Below are 24933 nucleotides of genomic sequence, written 5' to 3'. Positions count from 1 at the left end.
AAAGCGCGAGACCCAGAGAACAGTACCGGCAATTTGCCACAATATATATATATATATAGCTTCAAACTTAATGTTGCATGCTTAGCAATAGTCTTTTGATTGCTGCTAATTACATAACTTGAAAATATACCAGATAAGCAATTTAAACTTTTATACATATTACATTTTTCTTTGTCATTTGGGGAAAATATTGACATCACATAATTAAAAGTTTATTAACTATATACTATATTACTTTGCAGATGAATTGTTAGGTTTGGAACAGCATCTCTTCAGTGTGATGGAGGACATCTGTAAACTAGTGGATTCGATCCCAATACATGAGCTTCAGTCTTTGTCTTGTGGGAATGACCTTCTTCAGCAGAGAAATCTCAGGTGTGTTTTCATTAGGAGTCTTTAGTGCTATTACAGTTTTGTGTGCATCAGCATCTTGGCTGTATATGTGTCTGTCAGACAGGTAAGGTGGCAGCTAATATTTTTAAACAACTTAATATTCCTGAGTAGATGAAATGATCTTTTTAATAGGGTAGAAGTGTTAATTTTTTTCGGATAGAATAATCAGGGGGTCTGTAAGAACAGAAACTGCCAGACTGGATCAAACTTGAGATCCAGCTAGTCTATTATCCTTTCTCTGATGGTGCCCAGTACCAGACACTTCAGGGGAAGAACCCTGTGGTAGGCAGAAATGGGATAATCTGCCTTCTGTATTAGTCTCACCCTGGTTTCTAATAGTTAGAGATTGACTTAAATCCTGAAGCATGAGGTTTAATATTCCTGCCAAAATTTTTGTTAGGATTAACAGTTATGACTCTGGATATACTAGTCTTTCCTATAATTGTCTAAACCCATTTTTAATCTTGTTGCTGCAATGGTTCTGTAGTCTAATTATGCATTGTGTGAAAAGTATTCATTTTATTGGTTTGAAGTTCCCAATTTCTTTTCTTGTGTTATGAGACAGGAGAATACAAGCTCCCAGTCTACCTTTCCTATACCATTCATTATTTTATATACTTCTATTACATCCCTTCTTATTCTCCTTTCTAAAGTAAACAGTCCCAATCTTTTAAATATATTTAAATAATTGGAGATATACCTATCTCCTAGAACTGGAAGAGACCTTGAAAGGTCATTGAATCCAGTCCCCTGCCTTCACTAGCAGAACCAAGTACTGATTTTGCCCCAGATCCCTAGGTGGCCCCCTCAAGGATTGAACTCACAACCCTGGGTTTAGCAGGCTCAAACCACTGAGCTATCCCTCTCCCTAAGAAATAGATAGGGAAAATAATATAGCTCAAGCGTATTATTTTCATTTTCTTCAAATAGAGGCTCATAGTGCTAAATTATTAAAACCATTTTCCCCTCCAACTGTGTTCGAGGATTATCAGTTTTATGGCATTATTTCAGTGGCATGCTGATAGCAAAACCAAGGATTTAAATCTTTTTCCTAGGACATTTGATTATTTTACTTTTTACTTGAAAGTAAGTTTTTTTTCTTTATCATTTTTTAGTAATTGATATTCATAACAAAAGACACTTTATAATTTTTTTACTTAATAGTTTTTCTTCCATAAAAAGTTTTTCCTTTTTCCTAAGATATCTGATAAGTACTCAGATCTCAATACTATCTCTTTAATCTCAGAATCTGCAGGGCGCAGGTGTAGCAAACATTTATGCACATTTAACTTGAAGCATATTTGTAGTTCCTTGACTTCACAGGGGTTAAACAAGTAAAATTAAACATATATTTGCAGGATTGGGGCCTAAATTAGTCAGCTAACTCAATCTGGTAAAGGTTCTGTTGAGTCAGTGTCAGAATGATTAAGCATATTCACAGAATTGTTTTCTATTTTGAGAATCAAGAAAAGCTGTCTACATAATTTGCAGTAAGAAAAAAATACAAATGGAATGTCTTTGGTCTTTAACTTAATACTGTCAGGAAACAAAACAGAAGCAGAAAAAACAAGATAGTAACAAATTCTGTCTTAAGCAGGAATACGTTTTTACATCTGGAAAAAGTGATTTCTAAAAATCCAGAGATTATATAAGTTGTTATACCTAAGTACCACTTCCCCTCAATGGTATTGTTACATTTGCTCTTACCTGGTTTGGATTTAGGAACGCCTGTCTCTGTTCAGCCATTGTTACAAATTTCAAACCCAGTAGTCTAATTCACAAGATACTTGCAGATTTTTAGTTTTTTACCCTCTGCCAAGCAATGTAGAATTGCAGAGTAACCTAAAAGTGGGAGAGATTGTGCAAATAAGAACTTATTTGTGCAAATAAGATGTTTTCATTTCATCCTCTGACCAATAGTCCTGACTGTCTAGGAATCTGGAGAGGTAAGGGGTGGTTCTTGAAGCCAGCCATTGCACTCTTCTTTTTGTACAGTTGGTTTTGCAAATCAGGAAACATTCCATAGAGCAAAATATGGACATGGAAGCCTCCTATTAGGCCCTTTAACAAAACAAAGCTGCACTTAAAGCTGCTTCAAAGTTACTTCACTTGCCTGGACCGTTTTTTTGGTTTTGTCCTTGGCTGTTGGAGAATAGGAAATTTCCTAGCTTGATGTTTACAGTGAAAAGATTCCCAAACTTTTTTTTGCTAAGCTCCACTTCAGAGATTCATGTCCCATGCACATACCCCCTGTGTTCAATGGGGTTATGGGGGATGGGTGGGGTGCTGAAAGGCTGGAGTCAGGAGGGGGCTTCTGTTTCCTGCAGCAGTCAGACAGTCTTGGCTGTGGGACCCAGCTCCCTGCCTGTATCACTCCTCACCTGTGCAGGGGAGGTGAATGGGGCAGCACTGAAGGGCCATGGGGTCGGGAGTGGGGGCGAGGTGATGGAGAGATGCACCATGTGAGTACTGGCCCCCTGCTGGACGGGGAATCGTTCTGACTCCAGCTCTTGTTTTCGACCCTGTCTGCTTTTCCTGCACAGGATCTGTCTGGCAGGCTGAGTGGACGGTGTTCTGTACTCTGGAGCTGCACTGAAGGGGCAGGAGGGGGCTTTGTCTGGTGGGGGGTCAGTACCCCTGGCGTGCAGCCTTCTGTTCCCTGCTTGCAGAGTCTCTACCAACCTCCCCAGCAGAAAAGCATAACTGCTTGTTGGTGGCTGCTACAGCTGTAGCAATGGGGGAGCGAGATGGGCAGGGAACCTGGTCTTGGCAGCCTCAATCCCCTGCACAGAGCCCTGTCTGTTTCCTCTGCCAGACAGAGCCCCCTCCTGACTCCAGCCTTTCAGCACGGGCACCATCAGGTCTTCATGCCTTCTTGATAACCTTATAGCTCTCCCACAGGGGTCAGAGATAGTTTGGGAACCTCTGCTCTACAATTTTTAAACACCAGAATTCTGGCACTGCTGTTTTAAACTAACTCAGTTGATTTGTATATTTTAACAAAGCCTTATTTTTTCATGTGGTGGCAGAAAACAAAGGACAATATTTATGTGTGTTGTAGAATTTATATGGTCTTACTACTCTTGTGTGTTGTTTTGTTTTTCTTTCCAGGAGAGAACTGTTAGCTAACCATATTGATTCAAATGCAAACAAAAGTGATTTAGGTTTGGTCTTTGCCTCAAACTGGAAATCCCATCCTGGGCATGTTACCTCTATGGATGACAGCATTCCTGTTCAGTCAGGTCAAAAGTATAGCTTAAACTCTGAAGGAAACTCATTCAAATTTACACAAGTTCCCTCTAAACTTTCTGTTGCCGTTGAATGTCAAGGAAACCTTAACATGAGCACCTTCTCTACTACAAAACTTCAAACCCTAGATACCTCTGGTGCATCAGATTTTTCACAGTATGCTGCCCTGGACACCAACATCACAAAAAATGCAGGACTTTCTTTTTCCAAGATGGATGTCAAAGAAAGAACATCACTTAGTTTTCACTCTGAGATATCCTCTTTCAACAGTAGCTTGTGTGAAAAACCAAGAATGGAAAAGGATGGAAGCTGCCTCGTTTCAGAGATGCCTGTAACAAGCACTACTTTGAAAGTTGAAAATAAAAGTTCTTCTAGTCTTAATAATGGAGGAGGAGATGACAGTTTAGGAGCAAGGGACATAGACTTTGATCTTGATAATTTTGTTCTTGATGATGATTTTGATGAGAGGTGGGATAACCCACGCTTTGTTTCAGGAGATGAAGAGACATCTACACCACTATACCAACCTATCAGGGAAGGTCAGCCTGCTAAATCATTATTGAAGTCATTTTCGACAGTCAAGGAAACTAGCCCTATATATAATCCTGTTCCAAAACCAAACATCTTGGTGTCAGCCAAGAGCTGCTCAGGTAAATTATACTACTTCTGATTAATTTATCATAGTAAAAATTACATGCTAAGAAAGCATTGTGAAGGGTGAATTTAAGTAATTAACTATAGACTGTAAGTATATTTTGTTGTGGAAATTTTTCCTGGTGTATTACTTATTGCAGAGTCACAATTTCTAGGTAATATGCACTTTCATCTAATCAAATCACACTTCTCAGCAATGTATATTTGCTGGGCAGGTTTCTTTTACCAGCTTCAGCTTTGCAAAAGTTGAAACAAATGTATTTATTAGAGTAACAATGCTGCAAGCACTAGAACTAAGGAGGTGACTTGGAATTAACTTTGTTATATTGTGCAAGAGAGCATATTTGCATATACATAACTTCTTCAAACAAATCTAATCCTTCTGGTAGGATGTGGGTCAAACTCTTTGTCTCTGTGTTCTTGCAGGTGCAATGATGACTTTCAGCCTCCTGAATTCTGACCCTAGTCCGCAGCGTAATTCAGGGCATCTTCTAAGTTATGCTAAATTGCACAAGCCTGTAGGTAACAGGGCCCCTTCCAGACTGTTATACCAACTGGCGCTCAGCATGTTCTGGCCACACTTTCTCCTGAGGCACCATGCTTAAAGATACGGGGTGTAGTGGAGCCATTCTGTCAGCTCTATGCCACCTGGCAAGCCCTCGTATGTTGTGAATTCTCCTCAAGGTCTGCTGCCATTCTTTTACAGCTCCTCTGTGCTATAAGAACACTGAGGGCTGGAGTGTACTGCAGAAGTTTATTCTCCCATGAGAATATTCACTGGCTTTTGTGTGAAAGAATTTAAACTAAACAAGTTTTTGTCTGTGTTCTACAAACTCATCCAAATTATTGGACCATTCTCATGGAGAATAATTTTAAAACATAACCACCTTGACCAGGTTTATCTAAAGAGAGGACTTCATTGTTGCCTAACCTGGCAGTTTGCATCCTTCTCTGTTGTCATATCTACTTACTAAATTCTGTTCTGCTGATTTTTTACAACATCCCTTTTAGAAAGCTGTCTAACAGAGTAAGGTTATGCATTTCCTATAATGGGCCACTGGTATAGTACTTTTCATCCATTGAAATCAAAACAGTACACAAATGTGGATGTAAGTGCTACAGAGTTCAAAACCTACTCTCTTGACTATCTTGAGTCTATATGCTTGCATTTTTCTTTAGATAATTCATTTTTTTGCAGTGATGAACAGTTAAGTGGTGATTTAGCCATCTGTGTTACACTTAAAGCGAAACAGTTTTTGTTTTATATTGTGGAACTTGAAGTCAACCTTGAAATGAACTGAACTTCTGGGTCACTAAGTTACACAATCTTTGTTTGACAGGAGAATCTTGATTTATAAGTTAGCCACTTTTGAAATGATCTGTATTGTTTTATACATGAAAACAGAAGCATAATGAGAATTTGCTAAATTGTGCATGACTTAGAATCTTCCCTAACTTACACACACATCCCCATTTAAGTAAAATGTCTTAATTTGTGCTGCTTTAGCAGCTGCAAAAAGAATTAAAGGTGTCTTTCCGCCCCCCCCCCCCCAATTTGGGGCTACAGTTTTTCCATAACTAACACATATCAGAATTGTTTTGTATGTGGTCATAAACTGTCTGAAAGCAAACTCTACTTCTGCTGCTTTGCTCTGAGACTCACTGGGATCCTCTGCAGGGTTTAGTTCTGTGTGGAGTGTAATAGTAAGATTTATCTGTATCTGACTATTTTATTGGTAACCAATTACAATGCTAATTTTAATAGGCTTTCCTTTTCTGCTAGACCCACTGCTGAAAAAATCACCATCCAAAAATCCAGCACTAGCACGCTTCAGAGGCTGTACGTTTTCCCATTCTAATGACATGATGAAGATATTTCACAAAAAATTTGGTCTGCACCATTTTCGAACAAATCAGCTGGAGGCCATAAATGCTTCTCTGCTGGGTGAAGATTGTTTTATCTTAATGCCCACTGGTATGTATCTGTGTACATCAGTCAACTGGAAATTGTCAGTGGCGTATGAGATCTTACACAAACTTCTGATAAGTAGATCAGAAGCTATAGAGATTAACACAGATTCAGTTCCTATAGGAAGACTAACAGAATTTATGGTAAGTTTAATAAATTCCTACATTTGGGGAAGTGATAATATATTACCATGCTACCAGAATCTGTTGGCTGTAGGATTCATATCATCTCACTAATCCTGGAATTTATTTAGCCTTTGTCTTTAGTATTTAAAGGGATGGTGACTAAAGCTCTGATTTCTGTAATATTCCACATGGTAACTCTGCTAATGAGATTGTAGGTTATAGAATATCTGACAGTAGTTGCATTTAAAGACTTCAGAACAGCTGAGATATGTCAACGTAATTTTTAAATTACCTAGTGATATAACTTGCATCCCCACTGGTAATAAGTTTTAAGAGGACAAGGACTTTGCAGTGAAATGAGACTTGAACAATGAACTCTAGAACATGGCATTTTTATAAGAGTATTACAGAAGACATCAGGTTAAAATTATGTTTAATAAAATAAAAATCCTTATTTAAAATACAAATTTCTTTTATTCTTAAATCTGAGGAGTTTAATTTTCACTATTTAGGCTTTGTTTACTTCTGCATTTCTCTTCACTTCAACAATGAAAATGGCTTCATTATCTGGTTCACATACGCTAATGCAATACTGCAGAGAATAGTTTTTTAAAAACAAAGTTTTAATTCAAATAAATCTGTAATTTAAACTCTTCTCTGGGCCTTCAATTTTGTAGAAATGTAATTTGACCACCTACATTTTGAGATGAACTTAACAAATTTGATTCCATCTTTTCCATCGTAAATAATCATATATTTTGTCTTGCATATTATATAGGTGGTGGTAAAAGTCTGTGCTACCAACTACCAGCCTGTTTATCCTCTGGGGTCACTATTGTAATTTCTCCACTGAGGTCATTGATATTAGATCAAGTTGAGAAGCTAATGACGTTGGATGTAAGTTCGAACAATTTATTGCACTTAAGGAATGGGATAAAGATCTGAATTGTTCCTGATGAATTTTATTCTCTTTTTTTTTTGGTTTTTGTATATGAAAGAGTTGCATATTTGAACAGAAGACAAGTAAGCATACATGCATTGTACAAATACCTAGGAAAGGGAAAACAAGAGTCACATCAGCTAACTGTAAATCAGACTAATTAGAAATAAACAGCAATTTTATCATTGACTCTGTGAATGCACACAAGCAATAACTGCTAGGGCTAAACTTTCAAACATAATGCCTAAATATAGGCTCCAAAGGCCATGTTTCGACACACAAAAAGGCAACCTGATATTTTCTGAGAAGCTAAGCACTCACAGTGCCTGTTTACTTCAGTGACAGCTGTGGCTGCTCAGCATCTCTGGAAAAATGGCACACATGGAGGGAGGACACTTAGAGAGAGCATAATCATGGCAGTAGATTGCAAAGGATGGTTGAGGACTTAACTAGGAATGGCTTTTTTGTTGGTTATGTTGGTGGACATTTTGAGCAACTGTAACTGTGGGGTTTTTTGTTTTTGTTTTAGAAAAGTGAATAGTTTTTGTTTTGAGGAATAGATAATAAATTTTAAGGGTAAAATCCTGAGAGCAGCTGAGGTGGGGGTGAGGTACAAACAGGAGCATGCTATAATTTGCCAATCCTAAGACCTTAAACTGCTGGCTATGATTTCTCTGGCTGGCTATGATCCCCACGTGCCATCCAGGGAATGCTGGAGCAGAGTGTGCTTTGTCCATGCTCTCTCACCACACCTCCTTGCTGCCAACAAACACATCTATGTTGCAAGGCTGGTGATGTAAGAGGCAGCTATGCTTGCTCTGTGACTGCTGGGGACTTGCCTACACTGGGGGAATTCCCAGCTGGGGAGCTCCAGCTGTCTTTTTCCACCACCTGAACAGAGCTGAGGGCCACGATTTGGCCTTATATGTTGATTTATATTACACTTTCAAAGTAAGTTTATGTCTCTCTTTCATAGCAGAGTCTAATTCATCTGTTACAATTTACTGTTTATACTGAAGCTAATTGTTAGGGTATAAATTACTTATTTCCTTGGAATATGGGTCATCTGTTTTGACAACCCATTATTATATGTTTGTGTATACTAGGGAAGATATTAATTGTATTTAAAAATACTTTGTGCCTTCTAAGAACATCTCTGTAGTGTTTCTCATGTAAGATCAAATCACTTTACAAATATTACATAAGCTTCATGACATGCTCGTGAATTAAGCAAGTATCGTTACAGCTATTTTATTGATGGGAATACTGGAGCACAGAGGAGGTACGTGACTCCCAGAGTCACACAGTGCTTCATTGATAGAGTTTGGAGCAGAACAAAGGAGTTCTGATTCCCCGTCTTTTGCCTGATTGCTAGAGAGCGCTGTGATGCCTTTAATATGACAAGGTTTTTTTATCTTGGATGTATTTAGAATTTTCAATATTTTTTTCAAATTCTGTATTCAGTGACAAAATGTGTGAATTCAGACCAGGTGTGCTTTTAATTTATAAGTAGGTTAAACACTACATTAAGAAGAAATTTCTGAAGTTAAACAGATGTTAGATGAAATCTAAATATCTTTTTTTCTTCTATACCGCATAGATTTCTGCTACTTATCTGACTGGTGATAGGACTGATACTGAGGCATCAAAAATCTATATACAGCTGTCAAAAAAAGATCCCCAAATAAAACTTCTCTATGTTACTCCAGAGAAGGTTTGTATTTATCTTAAAAGCAAAAAGTGTTATCAAGTCAACAAAACAAAGATTTTTACTAGTAAAAATGTTTTGTAAGAATATTTAATATAGCAAAATTAAAAAAAAATGCAACAAACATCTATTAGGAAACAACAACAAAAATTCTTACAAAGGGATAAACTACTAACATCTTTAGATAATTCTGTGAGATGCTGCCTGTTTGTAACTAATATGAACCAAAGAACAGCCCAAACAGAGCACAACCAAGTAAGTGGTGAAATCTTGAAATGAAAGACTGCCATGTTAATAATCCTTTCTAGAATGTATGCCGGTCTGTCTTCCCAGCTGGTTGGTATGGTGTAACCTGTTGTTAGTATAATGGATCTAGGAGCTGCGTTCTCATTTTCAGGCTAAATTCGTATGGCTATTTTGAGAGAGATTACAGGGGCAAAACAATAATTGTTTTTCTCCCAATCAAAGTAATTGGTTGCAGATCAATATCGAAGGAACTATTTTGCTGCATTAATTTCCTACTGTAGAAATTGTCCATATGAAATACTCTTTGATTATTCCTTGAAAGCGTTCTGGGGGCGCTGTTTAGTGGTGGAGAGCTCATGCTAATAAGTCTTTCCTCCCCCCCCAAGTAAATTTTTCATCTGATTTGGTCAGAAATAGGCTCTTTAAATGGCCAGGCACAGAAACCTGTGGGATTCTGTAATGCTGCTTGTCAAAAAGGAATTTAAAATATAAAAAATATAAGGATTTTTAGTTCCACATCAAAATTTTTAGTTTCCTAGTTGTTCATGAAAATCTGTCTAGAATGATGATCATTAAAGACTGCTTTAAAGGTTCTGTATGCAGTTAAAAAAACAAACAAAACCCACCTCTCTACAAAATCTTTAGTTTCATAATCTCTTAGTTAAATAGGGTGGTGATTGTTTTAATGTTTTTCTGTTAAAAACGCTTTTGATGGTGGGTCTACCTAGGTTTGTTCAAGTGGCAGACTGATTTCAGCCCTGAAAAATCTGTATGAGAGGGACCTATTGGCACGTTTCGTTATTGATGAAGCACACTGTGTCAGTCAGGTAGATACCTATTGATTTATATTGTTAAATACCCACAATTTCAAAATAGTTGGAAAACTTTATTCAATAGAGTGTGAAAAGGTTAATTTTGTTTTTTAAACTAGTGGGGCCATGATTTTCGTCAAGATTATAAACGGCTGAACATGCTTCGCCAGAAGTTTCCCTCTGTTCCTATGATGGCTCTTACTGCTACTGCTAATCCCAGAGTACAAAAGGATATTCTGAATCAACTTGAAATGCTAAAACCACAGGTGTAAGTTGTTTGGAAGTATTATGAAAAAATTGTGTAAATTGCACTTATCTAGGCAGAATTTTTTTCCCTTTCAATGTAAGAAATGAACTTGTGTTAAACCCTACTCAGTCACCTGAAACATATAGATATTTGTATCTAATTTAATATGACTGTATGTATGGAATTTAATATCCATGAAGTACAAAAAGTATTAAAAATAAAGAGCAGACTTCCCAAATTTCTTTCCCCACTTGGGGAGAACAACTCTTTACACAGTAAAGTTTCATGAAATTTTCTTTATCATTGAAAGGATGGGAGGGTAAACTGTAATTTTTTTGGGTTGGTAAATTGTCATGAAAACCTTGCAAAGGTAGTAAAGAATATGATCTATAGCATTTGGTGGGAAAATTCCAAAGCTTGAGTATGGCAAGGATTTTTTAATGTGGCAAACAGTGCAACTAAGGTATCAAATGAAATCTGGACTATATTGCATTTGCACTGCATGCAATAGTAAAACCTAAGTAATTTTGTCCTCTTTAGACCTATTGACTTCAAAGGGACTACCTGTGAAGTAAGGTGCTACTCAGGGTGAATAATCTGATCCATAGTTCTTTAGCATCAGACCTGGTAAATTTCTATTGCTCTTGAAAACTGTGATAGGCTTTTATTAAGAAAGTGGGACAGCTATGCTTTAGTGCATGCATTTGCTAGGTTTTGGAGTTAGAAACCATTACAAACCCTGTTACCAGTGTACGTCAGGCTTCATAAATAGATAATTCAGGTGTCACTTTAAATAATGCAGAAAGATTTGATATCTTAAAAATCAAATGATAGATTTGATATGGACATTTGGGCTTTTTATATTTGACATGAACCTATCATAATTTTGTGAACATGTAAAAGAAATGTCATCTACTGTACTTCATGCCCTGAAGAATGCATGTAACAATCCCCATATTAGAAGCATGTCAGGATTTAAAGGGGAAAAATTAAGGTAGGTAAAGTTCACTCTTTACCATGCAGCGCATGTGTCCTGTCTCTGAGCATGTCTGTCCTGCTGGTTTATGTAATGCAGAGTAGGCTTGCCTTCTGCTTTCCCAGCCATAGGATGAACACAACACTAGCGTTTACCGAAGTGATCCCAGGTCCAAAAAGTGAGGAAAATCAATCCCATCTGGTCCAGGTAGAATGAAAAAAGACTCTCTATTCAGAGTTTTAGAGGAGGAAGTAGTAGTTAATCTGAAATTTGAGTCCTTCCAGACAATTCCTATCCTGTGGAGATTACTACATAGTGTAAAATTATGCAATACCAGGATCACTTATTGATATCCTGGATTCAAAATTATGTTCTCAATGAGACAATCTAGTCTTATTTGTTTTAACCTTTTACTCTGAAGACTCATAGCCCCTCTTTTAAAAATATACTATATATATGAAGCTAATGTGTTTTGGATATTATGTTTTAGGTTTACTATGAGCTTTAACAGGCATAACTTGAAATATGATGTATTGCCCAAAAAGCCAAAAAGGGTGGCATTGGACTGCTTGGAATGGATCAAAAAATATCATCCATGTGAGTACTGAATCTTCTTGTAGCTGGCTGTGCTCATATACATTTGAATGAATTACAGTTCTTATATAAGGCAGTAGTGTATACATAAAACTCTGCTCTCCTATGCCTTTTGAGGGGAAATGGTAAATGTAGAACAAAATGTTGGAGGCAAAGTAATTTAGTTCTTTGATGCCAAGATTTAAGATTAATCAGTGGGCCACGTTAAAGTAGGAGTTGCTATTGAGAATGAATAGGAAAAAGGGACTTGTAGGTTAAAATATCTAAATGTCTGGTAATAAGAAAATTGCCTTTGCCATGCAAACGTTTATTGTTGCTTGGTTGACTGAGAGGCTATTGATACTTGTGAAACAGAAGAACCTACATTCCTGCACAAACATTCCCTTTATATTCACAGATGACTCTGGAATAATTTACTGCCTCTCGCGGCAGGACTGTAACAAAACTGCTGACATTCTACAGGAAAAGGGTCTTGCTGCACTTGCCTATCATGCTGGCCTCAGTGACACTGTTAGAGATCTTGTACAACGAAAATGGATTAATCAGGATGGGTGTCAGGTAAAAGGGAAAAACAAATGAGAAGATTAATAGAGATCCTACAGGAAGAATGTGGGACTCTCTCAAAAACACAAAGCATAAATTAGAACAAGATGCACATAAAAAATGAAATCAAAATTTAATATAAAAATCTTATGTGACTAGACATGGAATTAAATCATTGTGCTGAATAGACTGTTAGAAAACAGTTGCTAGCCCTTCTGTAGGAGAAATGCTAATGTCTGCATCTTATTTATGTGGAAAATTTATAAGCAACAGTCATAAATATTATACTTAAGAATTTTACAGATGTTAGGGACTTGAGGCCTTGTACTGCTGTGAGGTAGGGCACTCTTTCACAAGTGAAGAAAATAAAGCGCAAAGTCATTAAGTGTTTTGCACAAGGTCACACAGCAAGTTTATGGCAGAGCAGGAGCTAGAACCCCGATGTCCTCTCAGTTCGGTGCTTTAACCACTAGACTCTTTCTGGGAAGGTAGCTGATGTTTGTAAATATAAATGTTTTGACTGAATGTGTCTTACTTTTGGGAGTACACCAAAATTAATTTTGCGTTCAATACAAGATCATATTAGTAGGGCCGTACCAAATTCGCAGCCATGAAAAACCCATCACGAACTGTGAAATGTGGTCTCCCCCACATGAAATCTGGTCTTTTATGTGCTTTTACCCTGTGCTCTGCAGATTTTATGGGGGAAGACCAGTGTTTCTCAAATTGGGGGTACAGACTCAAAAGGGAGTTGCAGGGGGAATTGCAAGGTTATTTTAGGGGAGTCGTGGTATTGCCAACCTTACTTCTATGCTTCCTTCGGAGGTGGGCAGCTGGAGAGTGGCAGCTGCTGGCTGGGTGCCCAGCTCTGAAGGCGGCGTCCCACCAGCAGCAGCGCAGAAGTAAGGGTGGCAATACCATACTGCGATGCCCACCCCTGCAACTCCTTTTTTTGGGTCAGAACCCCTACAATTACCACACTGTGGAATTTCAGATTTAAATAACTGAAATCATGAAATTTACAATTTTTAAAATCCTATGACCATGAAATAGACTAAAATGGACTGTGGATTTGGTAGGGCTCTACATATGGGTGATCACAATACATTCATAGTTTAAAGTGCTGTATGAATACCTTGCAAAGCTTTATGATTGTATAATAATTTATGGCTCTTATTCCAGGTCATATGCGCAACAATTGCTTTTGGCATGGGAATTGATAAACCAGATGTACGCTATGTTATTCATGCATCTCTCCCTAAATCTATGGAAGGTTATTATCAAGAATCTGGCAGAGCTGGACGAGATGGTGAAGTTTCTCACTGTTTGCTTTTCTACAGTTATAGTGATGTAACCAGGCTTAGAAGGCTAATACAAAGTAAGCAAAGGCTCCCATCTCTGATATATCAAACATTATAACAGGAAATAAGTAGTTCAGTCATGTTAAGTTTTTGTCCTGTTCTATTTACATATCCTTTTGCTATTTAGAGATCTTGAAAATGCCATATAACACTGGACTGGGTCACTGTAGTTGGAGGGTCCCCCCAGCATGCTTTCACTGTTCCCCTCTCTGAAAATTTTCTTTATCTATATCTTAGTTTTAGTTTAAAAACACAACCAATTTATTCATTTTACAGAATTTCTAAACTTTTTTACTTTTGGGGCAGAGACTGAGACCATGTCTATGGCTTTCTTTGTCCCTCATGTTCTTAAATTCTTGAAAGTGGAATGAGTTGTCTTCACTGGCTTAGAATGTATTTTTTTGCCTATGTATCTGACTACTTTTATCTAAGTGCTTGAGGTAATTTGTTTGATCAGTAATGACTTTAGACTTTTTGTACATTGTGTAAGAAATACAATGAATTCATCCCTTCTTTTTCAGTGGAAAAAGATGGAAACAGTCAAACAAGGAAAACCCACTTTGACAACCTTTACAGTATGGTTCATTACTGTGAGAATGTACACGAATGCCGGAGAATACAGCTTTTGGCTTACTTTGGAGAAACTGGTTTTAATCTTAACTTTTGTAAGGAACACCCAGAAGTAACTTGTGACAACTGCTGTCGAAAGAAGGTAAAAAATTATATCATCTGTAAATTTGAGCTCTTAAAGTGGTGTGTGTTTTTTTTTTTTTAACCAGCCTTAAGAAAACTTGCTAATGTATTCTAGAAGGCAGATACAGAGATGCTGAGTGAGATCCTTCATGCCCTGTGATACCAAGTGTTCTGAGTTGGTCCCAAGGTGTAACCTAGAACAGACTTACACTAGCTGCATGTGGATCCCAGGAACTGTTGGGGAAGCTCGGGACTGTGAAGTTTAAGGATACTCTCCGACACCATGCTTACTACTCCAGAAGAAGTTGGCACAGAGCTCACTGTGGTGGCTATGCCACCTAGGAATTCTCCCCCACAGGTGGAATCCTCCAGCTGCCATCTAAGATGGCTCTGAGGCAGCTTTGTGCTGCCAGAGGAACACAAAGCTGCCACATCGTAATAGATACTAATTTGGAATGGATTGGGTAGGAGTTTGGGGGAAGAGGAGAGTTTGCAGTCTTTACAGGTCAAGGTCTATTGACCAGCAGATTGCTAGTGTGACCAGGAGTAAAACAAAAGCATTGATGGATATCTTAAACCCATCTTTTTCTTCCAGCTTCCCCAGCTTTGCAGGCCAATCAAGCATCTACTGATATTTGGTTTAAATGTCTGGTGCTAGTAATTCAATAGATGACATTTTAAAAATGAATATTCCAAATTTAATCCACAAATTAAAGGCTAGGTTTAATTCATATATATTGACCTACTTATATTTTTCTTTCTCTGAATTAACTTTTAAAAAGGTATTCAATTGCAATTTAAATTACTGTGTTCAAGAAAAGTTAAGAAATAGTTTTTAAGTGCCTTAGAAAGGAAGTGCTGTTACTTAAAAAAAAAAAAAAAAAAAAAAAAAAAAAGTGAGGGGAAAAGTGCAGGAGGATTTTTGTCCTCCAAAATGTAAGATTCTTTAATAAGTCTGCTGATTTGAATTAGTACACTTAGTTTTTAAACTGCAGAGGACTTCAAACACTAATTCCCATAATACCTCAAGGTAGGCAAGTATGATACCATTTTACAGATGGAGGAACTGAGGCAGAAAGATGTTTGTTTCCACAGTGAGTTAATATTCTAGTCCAAAGGACTTTAGTGCTTAATCCTGTGCTCATAGCACTACCCCACACTCTTCTCCGTTTTAAACTGATGATAATATTGAATAAAAGAATGTAGATTTTAGGTAGTATATTATCATTTGGATGCACAAGAATTTATACATCCAACTCTCATTACTGTTGAGTTGTGTAAATACTACATGGATATTTTTAAAATTAGTTAACTCAATTAACACAATACTCAAATATTACTCTTGCAGTTTGAGTGTATAAGCTCTTTTAAACCAAATAGAATTGTAGGACTGGAAGGGACTTTGAGACGTCTTCTATTCCAGTTCCCTGCACTTAAGGCAGGACTAAGTATTGTCTAGACCATCACTGACAGGTGTTTGTCTAACCTGCTCCTAAAAATCTCCAATGATGGAGATTCCACAACCTCCCTAGGCAATTTATTCCAGTGCTTAACCACCCTAACAGTTAGGAAATTTTTCCTAATGTCCAACCTAAACCATCCCTGCTGCAATTTAAGTCCATTGCTTCTTGTTCTATCCTCAGAGGTTAAGGAGAACAGTTGTTCTCCCTCCTCCTCTTTTATGTACTTGAAAGCTGTTCTCATGTCCCCTCTCCGTCTTCTCTTTTCCAGACTAACCAAACCCAATTTTTTCAGTCTTCCCTCAGAGGTCATGTTTTCTAAACCTTTAATCATTTTGTTGCTCTTCTCTGGACTTTCTCCAATTTGTCCACATCTTTCCTGAAATGTGGCCCCCAGAACTGGACACAGTACTTCAGTTGAGGCCTAATCCGTGTGGAGTAGAGAATTACTTTTCATGTCTTGCTTACAACACTCCTGCTAATACATCCCACAGTGATGTTCGGTGTTTTTTGTTTTGATTGGTTGTTTTTTTGAAACAGTGCTACACTATTGACTCATATTTAGCTTGTGGTCCGCTATGACCCCCAGACCCCTTTTCACAGTACTCCTTCCTAGACAGCGATTTCCCATTTTGTATGTGTGCAACTGATTGATTGTTCCTTCCCAAGTGGAGTACTTTGCATTTGACCTTATTGAATTTCATCCTATTTATTTTACACCATTTCTTCAGTTCGTCCAGATAAATTTGAATTTTAATCTTATCCTCCAAAGTTCTTGCAGCCCCTCCAGCTTGGTATTGTCTGCAAACTTTATATGTGTACTCTGTATGCCATCCATCTAAATAGTCGATGAAGATACTGAACAGAACTGATACCTGTGGGCCCCCACTTGATATGCCCTTCCAGCATGACTGCGAACCACTGATAACTAATCTCTGGAAGTGGTTTTCCAACCAGTTATGCACCCATTTTACAGTAGCTCCATTTAGGTTGTATTTCCCTCGTTTGCTTATGAGAAGGTCATGCAAGACAGTATCAGAAGCCTTACTAAAGTCAAGATATATCACATCAATCACTTCCCCCCATCCACAAGGCTTATTGCCCTATCAAAGAAAGCTATTAGATTGGTTTGCCATTGTCTGTTCTGGACAAATCCATGCTGTTACTTATCACCTTATTATCTTCTAGGTGTTTGCAAATCAATTGCTTAATTATTTGCTCCATTATCTTTCTGGGTACTGAAGTTAAGCTGACTGGTCGGTCATTCCCTGGGTTGTCCTTATTCTCTTTTTAATAGATTGGCACTATACTTTCTCTTTTCCAGTCTTCTGGAAGACTGTGTTAATTTTGTACAACAGTGAAATTGCTTTGAAATATCTGTTCTTTAACTTTATTATTGATCCTTTTACATTTTCAAAGGATTATTTACTAACTTAAAATTCCCATGGCAATGGCATATCAGTGTAAACAGGCAATAACTAATCTATATGAGGATCAGAGTGAACTTATGATTGAAAAAGCCTAGTAGTGAGAAACAAAGTTGTCAGTGGCAAATGGTATTAGTTACAATGGAAACAAATATTTCTAATCAAATCTATTGTGATAGGATTACAAATCAAGAAATGTGACGGATGAAGTGAAAAGTATAATAAGATTTGTTCAAGAGCACTGTGGACAAATGGGGAGAAGAAATTCAGGTTCTGGAAGGTATACCTTGAACATGATGATTGACATTTTCTTGGGTAAGTTCTGTTCTACCGCTCAAATATTTGGTGTGGACCAAATCTTGGCTGTATGTAGGGGGGCCATAAAGCACGGGCAAAAGCTTGAAACAAGATCTATACCAATTGGGTTCTTTCCTGAGAGTAATCCCTATGGTATGTACTGTTGAAGCAATAAAACCCCTAGCCTTAACCAGACTATATCGGGTAGATAAAATGATAATTATTGTAAGTCTTTTTAACCTTCTGCCACTTGTTCAGATTTTTGTGAACAGGCTGTGCAAAATGGCTCCATAGCCTTCCACAGTTGGGTAACCTACTGGCTAGGTTAGTAGACCAATTTGTGTATTCTTACTAAACAGGTACGAAAAGTGCTAGGATTCAGTCCGGTATATTTGGGAAGGGAGCTGCCTACTCACGACATAATGTGGAAAGGCTGTTTAGAAAGCTGGTACTGGATAAGATTCTTGAGGAAGAATTGTATATCACTGCTGCCGAGCAAGCAGTAGCATATGTAACGGTAGGAGAGAAAGCACAGGCTGTCCTAAATGGATATCTACAGGTGTGTAACAAATTTACTTTTTCTTTAATTCTTCATTGGTGTTTCCTTCTTAAATTAAAATGAAACTGTTGTTGCTCGTCTCTTCTTTAAGAACATGCAGATTTTGAATTTACATTGAGTGCCAGGATAGTTTAAAAACAAAAATAACTATATTTCTATAATATCATTTATTCAATAATTTCAGGGTGCTTTGTAACCATTAGTTAAACTTTACAAAACTCCAGTTAGTTGTCAAGAATATTAGTATAACTTGCTTGTAAACAATGGAAATTACTTGTCACATATAGGGAATAGAATGCAGTAGGTCTGGTTTCCAGTCCAATGCTCTAACCAAGCACTTTTCAAGTGGCAGGGCATGACTCAAAAAGTGGTTCATGAGAGGGCATCAACTGGGTTACGCCCCACAAGGGGAGAAACAAAACAGGCAAACCCCTGTGATCCCTAGGACTCAAAAGGAGCTAGTTCAGTGGAGGAAAAAAACAACTGTCTCCTTTCCCTAAAGCTGTTTCTGCCCTGCTCCTTTCTCTCTTAAACCCAGTCCATCTGCAGCTCCTCAGCCCTTTTCACCAGCTAGTGTTAAGCTCCAAGGAAAGCTGCACTTTGAGAGGCTGCCTAGTCAGTGCACTGATAACTCCCCTTTCAGAGCAGTCCTGTGTAGGTAGGGGTAAAATAGAGAAGTCACTTTAAGCAGCAATAGTCCCACAAGCTCCATCAGCCCCCACCCAAACTTGCTGTGTGGTTTTTTGTTTTTTGGGTTTTTTCCTATGTTTTGTGAACTCAGTCCCACAATCCTTTAAAAAAAAATTATGCCTAGTAACCACGTGGCTTTGGGATCTCTGGTGGAAAAACTCCATACACGTAAAAAGGATCTTGTGTAGAGTTGTTCTTCTTGTTGGATAAACAGTTACCTTAAGTCAATAACAAATGTTATCCAGAAAATGGTTTCTGTTTTTAATACCTGTTTTTACTGGTTAAAGGCCAGATATCTGCTGTTAAACTGCTCTGCAATTTCTCTCATATAGATTGATTACTTATTTAATTTCTCATTTTAATAGGTGGAGTTTTACGAAACTGAGAATGCCAGCAGTATTCGAAAGCAAAGGGCTTCAGTGACAAAAATGTCACAGCGGGAAGAGATAGTTAAGAAATGTCTTGTGGAACTTACAGATGTTTGCAAAACTCTTGGAAAAGTTTTTGATGTCCATTACTTCAATATTTTTAATACTGCTACACTCAAGAGAATAGCAGGTAATGTTTATCCTCATGACCAAAACTCCTATGTAGGCAGTAGGCTGTTTCTGGTTCAGAGCAGGATTCATCCCAGGGTGGGCTTACACTGGCGGGGGCGCGCTTTGTGACCGTTTGAGAGCACCCTGATTGACTTCCATCCTTCAGCTTGCTGCTGGCTGTAGTGTACATGCTAACTAACTGGGAGGTGATTTGCTGGAAGAGAGGCATGTGCGCTATTCTGCTCTGATTTCTTTAAACCCCCATTCCTAAACTGCTGTGATGGGCATGATTCAGTGCTATTTGTCTATTGCGTATTAAGCTCTATAATGGAGCTCTTGAAAGAGTATTTAAGATTTTCTCTGATTCAGTTTGTTCCTTGTTTAGTATGTGAATGGGAGTTGGTAGTTCTGACATCTTATTGATGGGAAACATGTTGCCCATCTTCCAACAAAATTCCAAAAGTACATCTCATTGTCTGATTCAATCCTGTCTACATTTTACCTGAATTTTAAATCTACAGATGTTCCTTTGTTTTTAAAAAAAAAAAAAAAAAAAAAAAGTGTGCAAAATCTGTTTTGTCTGATATAAATTTGATCTAATCAGACTTCTTTATGTCTGCATACAGAAACTTTGTCTTCTGACTCAGAGGTTTTGCTTCAGATTGATGGTGTTACAGAAGACAAACTGGAAAAGTATGGTGCAGAAATAATTCAAGTCATGCAAAAGTACTCTGAATGGACATTGTCAGGTATAGTATGCCTTGCATTTAAATGGATGTGCTTTTTATTTAAAAGCCTTTTCTCTGTATGAAGTTACATAAATAAAAGGGTCCATGTTAAAATACAGCTTTATGGCCTGTGTTCAGACTTTCATGTTTAAAAATTTTAGCTTTTCAGAGCACAGAAGAATCCTTAACTAAGAGGCAAGTGGCAGGGTGGGGGGTGGAAGAGGAAAGATTCACTTTAACTCTTAAAAAATAGACAGTAGTGGATAACTGGACTTCAAATGTCCTGGGTAAGAATGAGAAGAAAAGTAAGATTGCTGATCATCTGGTCCTCCTTTCATGGCTGGGAGCGTAGAGTAGATTTTCAGCCTTGAGATGCATCTTGCACTGTATTTTCCCATTCACATCCACTAGTTATGGGCTAGCATTGTAGCATGACTGAACAAATCACAGACTAAAGTTCTCCAATGACTTATGCCTTGGTCAACTATAAATCTAGCAGAGAAAAGTGTAACGTGATTCAATGGTTGGAAGTTGAAGTTAGACAAATTTTAGGCAGAAAATAAGGTATAATTTTTTAGCAGGGAGGGTAATTAGCCATTAGAACTATTTACCAAGGGTTCTGGTGGATTCTCCATCACTGGCCATTTTTAAATCGAGATTGCTCTAGGAATTATTTTGTGGAAGATATCCCAGTTGCATTAGTTTTAACAAAATGTCCATTTGTAGAAGACACTGACTCTTACCAAAATGCGGGCACGGATGCTGGAAAACGTGAGCATGAGATGGTAGAGGACACACATACAACTTCTAGCTATTTTTGCAATAGCACAAACAAAGGGAAAAAGAGGAAAAGACTACCATTCTTCAGAGAATCCAAGAAGAAAAAAACAGGTGGTGGTAGCCAGCAGTCTCGTTCTAAGGGGTATGTAATACGTTAATACTTGTAACATTGGTTTAACCAAAGTAGCATGATGATAAAAATACCCACTAGAGTGTTGGATTAAGGTTGCTTTAATTCATTTAGTGTTGAAGAATATAGTCAATAGGAAAATGGTGAAGGAGGAGAGAGGCATTAGTCTAGCAGCATGAAAAACATGGATTTGGAAGTATTTATAACCTCTTTATAAAGTGATTATTGTACAATGGTGATACTCCAGAAGCACATATGACTCCTGTGGAGTCCCTGGATTTGAAAGGTGCTCATCCCTCTCTGATTTCACACAAGGCTAGAATATGGAATGCAGAGCAGATGATCTCTTCCTTGCTTTCCAGGCATCCAGGAGGGTAGCAGTGTGAGGAGAAATGCACCCTATGGAGCACTGGGAAATGGGTTTGAAGTAAGAGACAGATCATATGCATGACAATACATTAAGGATTTCGCTCCACCAGTCTCATTTTAATCAAGTTAAGGTCCTGGAAGACTTATATCCATCCCGTAGAATTACAGTAAACTGAGGGATCCAGGGATTGAAAAAAATCTGACATCAAACACACAACTGTTTTCAGATAATGAAAAATATTCTAAGCTTGATTCTGTGCCTTCCCTTTGAAATCTCCTTCTGTTCCCTAAAAATGAAAGTGGGACAGACATTTCCCAGTTGTAATTTTCCAGCTGGAATCTTGAGTAAATATCTCTTTTATATGCTAAGCAGCCTGTCAGAGCCATGAAATTTAAGTTCATTACTAAACATTAGTTTTGTGGGTTTCAGTACAATACACAAGTGCAGATATGCTGGTGGGGCAAATGTTCTTGTTTTCCTTTGTCACTCTAATTGGTGATACCTATATTTCCCAAAAGCTCCTATCAAAGTTGCTTGTTTTGCAGCAGCTTTTAAATCTGATATTAATTTAAAGCAAGCCATAATTTGATTGGCATACCTTTCCACTGTTTTTAAACTTTTGCAGGCGGGGCAACAGATCAAGCAGAATTTAAAGAGATGCTGTCAGGAATCTTTTGTTAATATTTTTTGCTTACTCACTTGGAATTAGTGCTAGAAAGTGATTTTGGAAGCTTGAGAGTTACTTTTGTCTTCTGGTTTATCCTTTTCCATTTGTAAACATTTTATCTTCCCCCCCTTACACTAATACATTTATTTTTTCTTTAAAAATACAGTTAAAAAAACACACTCAGAAAATTACACTATAAGAACATTATTTAGGTGGTACGGTCAAGCTCTTAAAAGTTAGGAGATTCCAGATTTATGGTTATCTATAACATTCATTCTGCCCCCTTGTGCATTGCATTATGGAACAGTCTAGGTATATGATCATATGCAGTTTTTCCTCAAGATTCCTGCTTGTTCGGGATGGAAATGCAGGAGTGCAGAATTATTGCACAGGCAACCATAGATCTGGCATTTCTTAATGTCTGAGTGCTTGACTTTACATTTTAAACAACATTCTTTTAACAAGAAGAATAGGAGTACTTGTGGCACCTTAGAAACTAACAAATTTATTTGAGCATAAGCTTTCGTGGGCTACAACTTCAAACTTATGCTCAAATAAATTTGTTAGTTTCTAAGGTGCTACAAGTACTCCTGTTTTTTTTTTGCAGATACAGACTAAGACAGTTGCTATTCTGAAACCATTCTTTTAACAGGCTTTGTATGTATTTCCTATCAGGTCTGTAAATTGCTTTGTAGCTTTCCTACATCGGGGAGTCGAACTCATTTGGAGGAGAGGGCCAAATTCTATAACTAATTATAGTTTTTGAGCCTGGCTATAGAATCAGGACTGCATACTCACAGTGCAGTGGAACACCCACTGATGTCAGTAGGTGGTTTTCACAGAGAGCAAGAAAAGACAATGGCCTGTATGTACTAATTAAATGTTCAGTTATTTATTCAGTGCCTTTATTGAGAGAAAATAAGCTCCCCTTCAATCTCACTGCTGTTTCTGCCCTCTCTTTTTCTTTCCATCTCTTCTGGATTTCCTTCTGTGCAGCAGCTCCCAATTTCCAATCCAGTGACCTTTCCTATCATTCTAGCCTCTAAAATGATCAGTGATTCAATATTTAATGTTGTCACTGAGGTGTCATTTAAAGTTGATCTACTAATCAGATTAATAGAGGACAAGGGACTTCACCCTTTTGCATGACTGTTTCAGGCTGTCTGCAGTCATCATAGTCTACGTTACACTTGGTTCACCTTTAAAAGGTTACCTCTGCAGCCATGAGCGTTAGAAATTTACTTTTGTTTTTAAATGAAAGATTAGATTCTGGAGAATATGAATGTGTTTATGCAAGCCACATAAATACATCATGCAGGTGGATTTAGCACGTGGGTCGTATATTTGACACTTCTGTTCTAGATAAAATGTAAGGTATTGGGTATCATGTTGATATGCTAAATCATTTTTTCTCCAAATTTCTAGGGGTTATATCAACAACAAAAAGCTCTCTTCTAACACCAAAGTCCAGACATCCTCAAGATACAGTTCAACATCTTATAGCGCTACTACAGGCATGCCAGGAACCAGTAGGAAACTGGGGATTATGGCACCACCAAAGCCTAAAAACAGACAATTCCTTAAACCTTCCTATTCACTATTGTAACTACTAGAATGTAAATACTGTATAAAGCTACAAGCTGTCAGCATTTCCATTAACTTCCAGTTTTTCAAATGTATTAAAGCTTTGATATCATACATCTGTATAGTACAAAGTGTATTTGTTTAAATAAATCCTTTTAGATAAATGCATTTCTTTATTTGGAACTTTTAATTCTTCCCTGATGCTAAATATTCTTCTTATAAAAAAACATGCTAATTTTGATTATAGAAGACCAGTAGTTTAGAGATTAATCATTTTAAGAATGCTCTAATTCTTTGAGAACTGCCTCTCTCTGAACCCACATATAGAATGTATATGACTGTAGCTCAAACCCATTTACCAGCAGTGATGGTTGGAGCCAGGAACCTCACTGACCATACTAATAAAGGATGATATCCTTCAGTAGCGGGGCCAGCTAGCTGGTCTTGAATTGTTTTCTATACAAAATCTAGGTCTTAGGATGAGTTTCTTAGTTTGAGGTGTTAGCTTAATTTAGTTCTCTTTTTCATAGTCTTGGATATTTCCCCCCGCATCTCCTGGGTCTAGCAGCCCCTTGGGGCATTTGAAGCTTGGCCTAGAGTATGTGTGAAAGCTGCAAGGCTTTATGGTCTGTCAGACACATAAGTGCTGCATGAGCTAAGGACATACTTTGGCTCTTACCTGGCTTGTGGTGTTCTTTCTTCCAGAGCTTAAAAACACCCTTCTGTCCTCATGAGCTCTGAACAGCATCAACACAGGCCACACATCCATGCTTGATAAATTGCACTTTCACCCCTATCCATTTATTTAAATGCTTCATAGATTTTTAAGCCCGGAAGGGACCATTATGTCTATCTTGTCTGATCTGCATAACACAGGCCAGAGAATTTCAGCAGCTCCTGCAACAAGTCCGTAACTTCTAGCTGAGCTCGAAACATATCTTTTAGAAAGACAGACAGGCAATCATAATTTGAAGACTTCAAGTGGTGGAGAATATATCACATCCCTTTGTAAGTTGTTCCAATGGCTAATTACCCTAACCATTACAAATTTGCCTCTTATTTCTAGCCTAAATTTGTCTAGCTTCAGCTTCAAGCTATTTGGCCCTTGTTCTTTTGTCTCCTAGCTTTAAATACGCCTATCAAATTCTTCTCCCTGAGCAGGTACTCGTAGACCATAGTCACTTCTTAATCT

General features: G+C 37.7%; 1 protein-coding gene across 1 annotated transcript; it reads left to right on the top strand.

Annotated features, from left to right (window-relative positions):
* The first annotated feature begins 59 nt into the window (after positions 1-59).
* LOC116829674 (recQ-like DNA helicase BLM) lies at positions 60-23931 on the top strand. Its single transcript, XM_032788625.2, has 17 exons — positions 60-375; positions 3505-4292; positions 6080-6271; positions 7169-7287; positions 8931-9044; positions 10013-10111; positions 10216-10364; positions 11810-11916; positions 12311-12471; positions 13639-13834; positions 14339-14529; positions 17577-17712; positions 18054-18253; positions 19309-19501; positions 20109-20231; positions 20937-21132; positions 23583-23931. The coding sequence occupies exons 1-17, from the start codon at positions 281-283 to the stop codon at positions 23761-23763; spliced, it is 3240 nt and encodes a 1079-aa protein (XP_032644516.1). The 5' UTR covers positions 60-280; the 3' UTR covers positions 23764-23931.
* Positions 23932-24933: the final 1002 nt, after the last annotated feature.

The sequence above is a fragment of the Chelonoidis abingdonii genome, chromosome 9, assembly GCF_003597395.2.
Source record: "Chelonoidis abingdonii isolate Lonesome George chromosome 9, CheloAbing_2.0, whole genome shotgun sequence".
Classification (NCBI taxonomy): Eukaryota; Metazoa; Chordata; order Testudines; family Testudinidae; genus Chelonoidis; species Chelonoidis abingdonii.
This window is presented reverse-complemented; position numbering and strand designations above follow the sequence as displayed.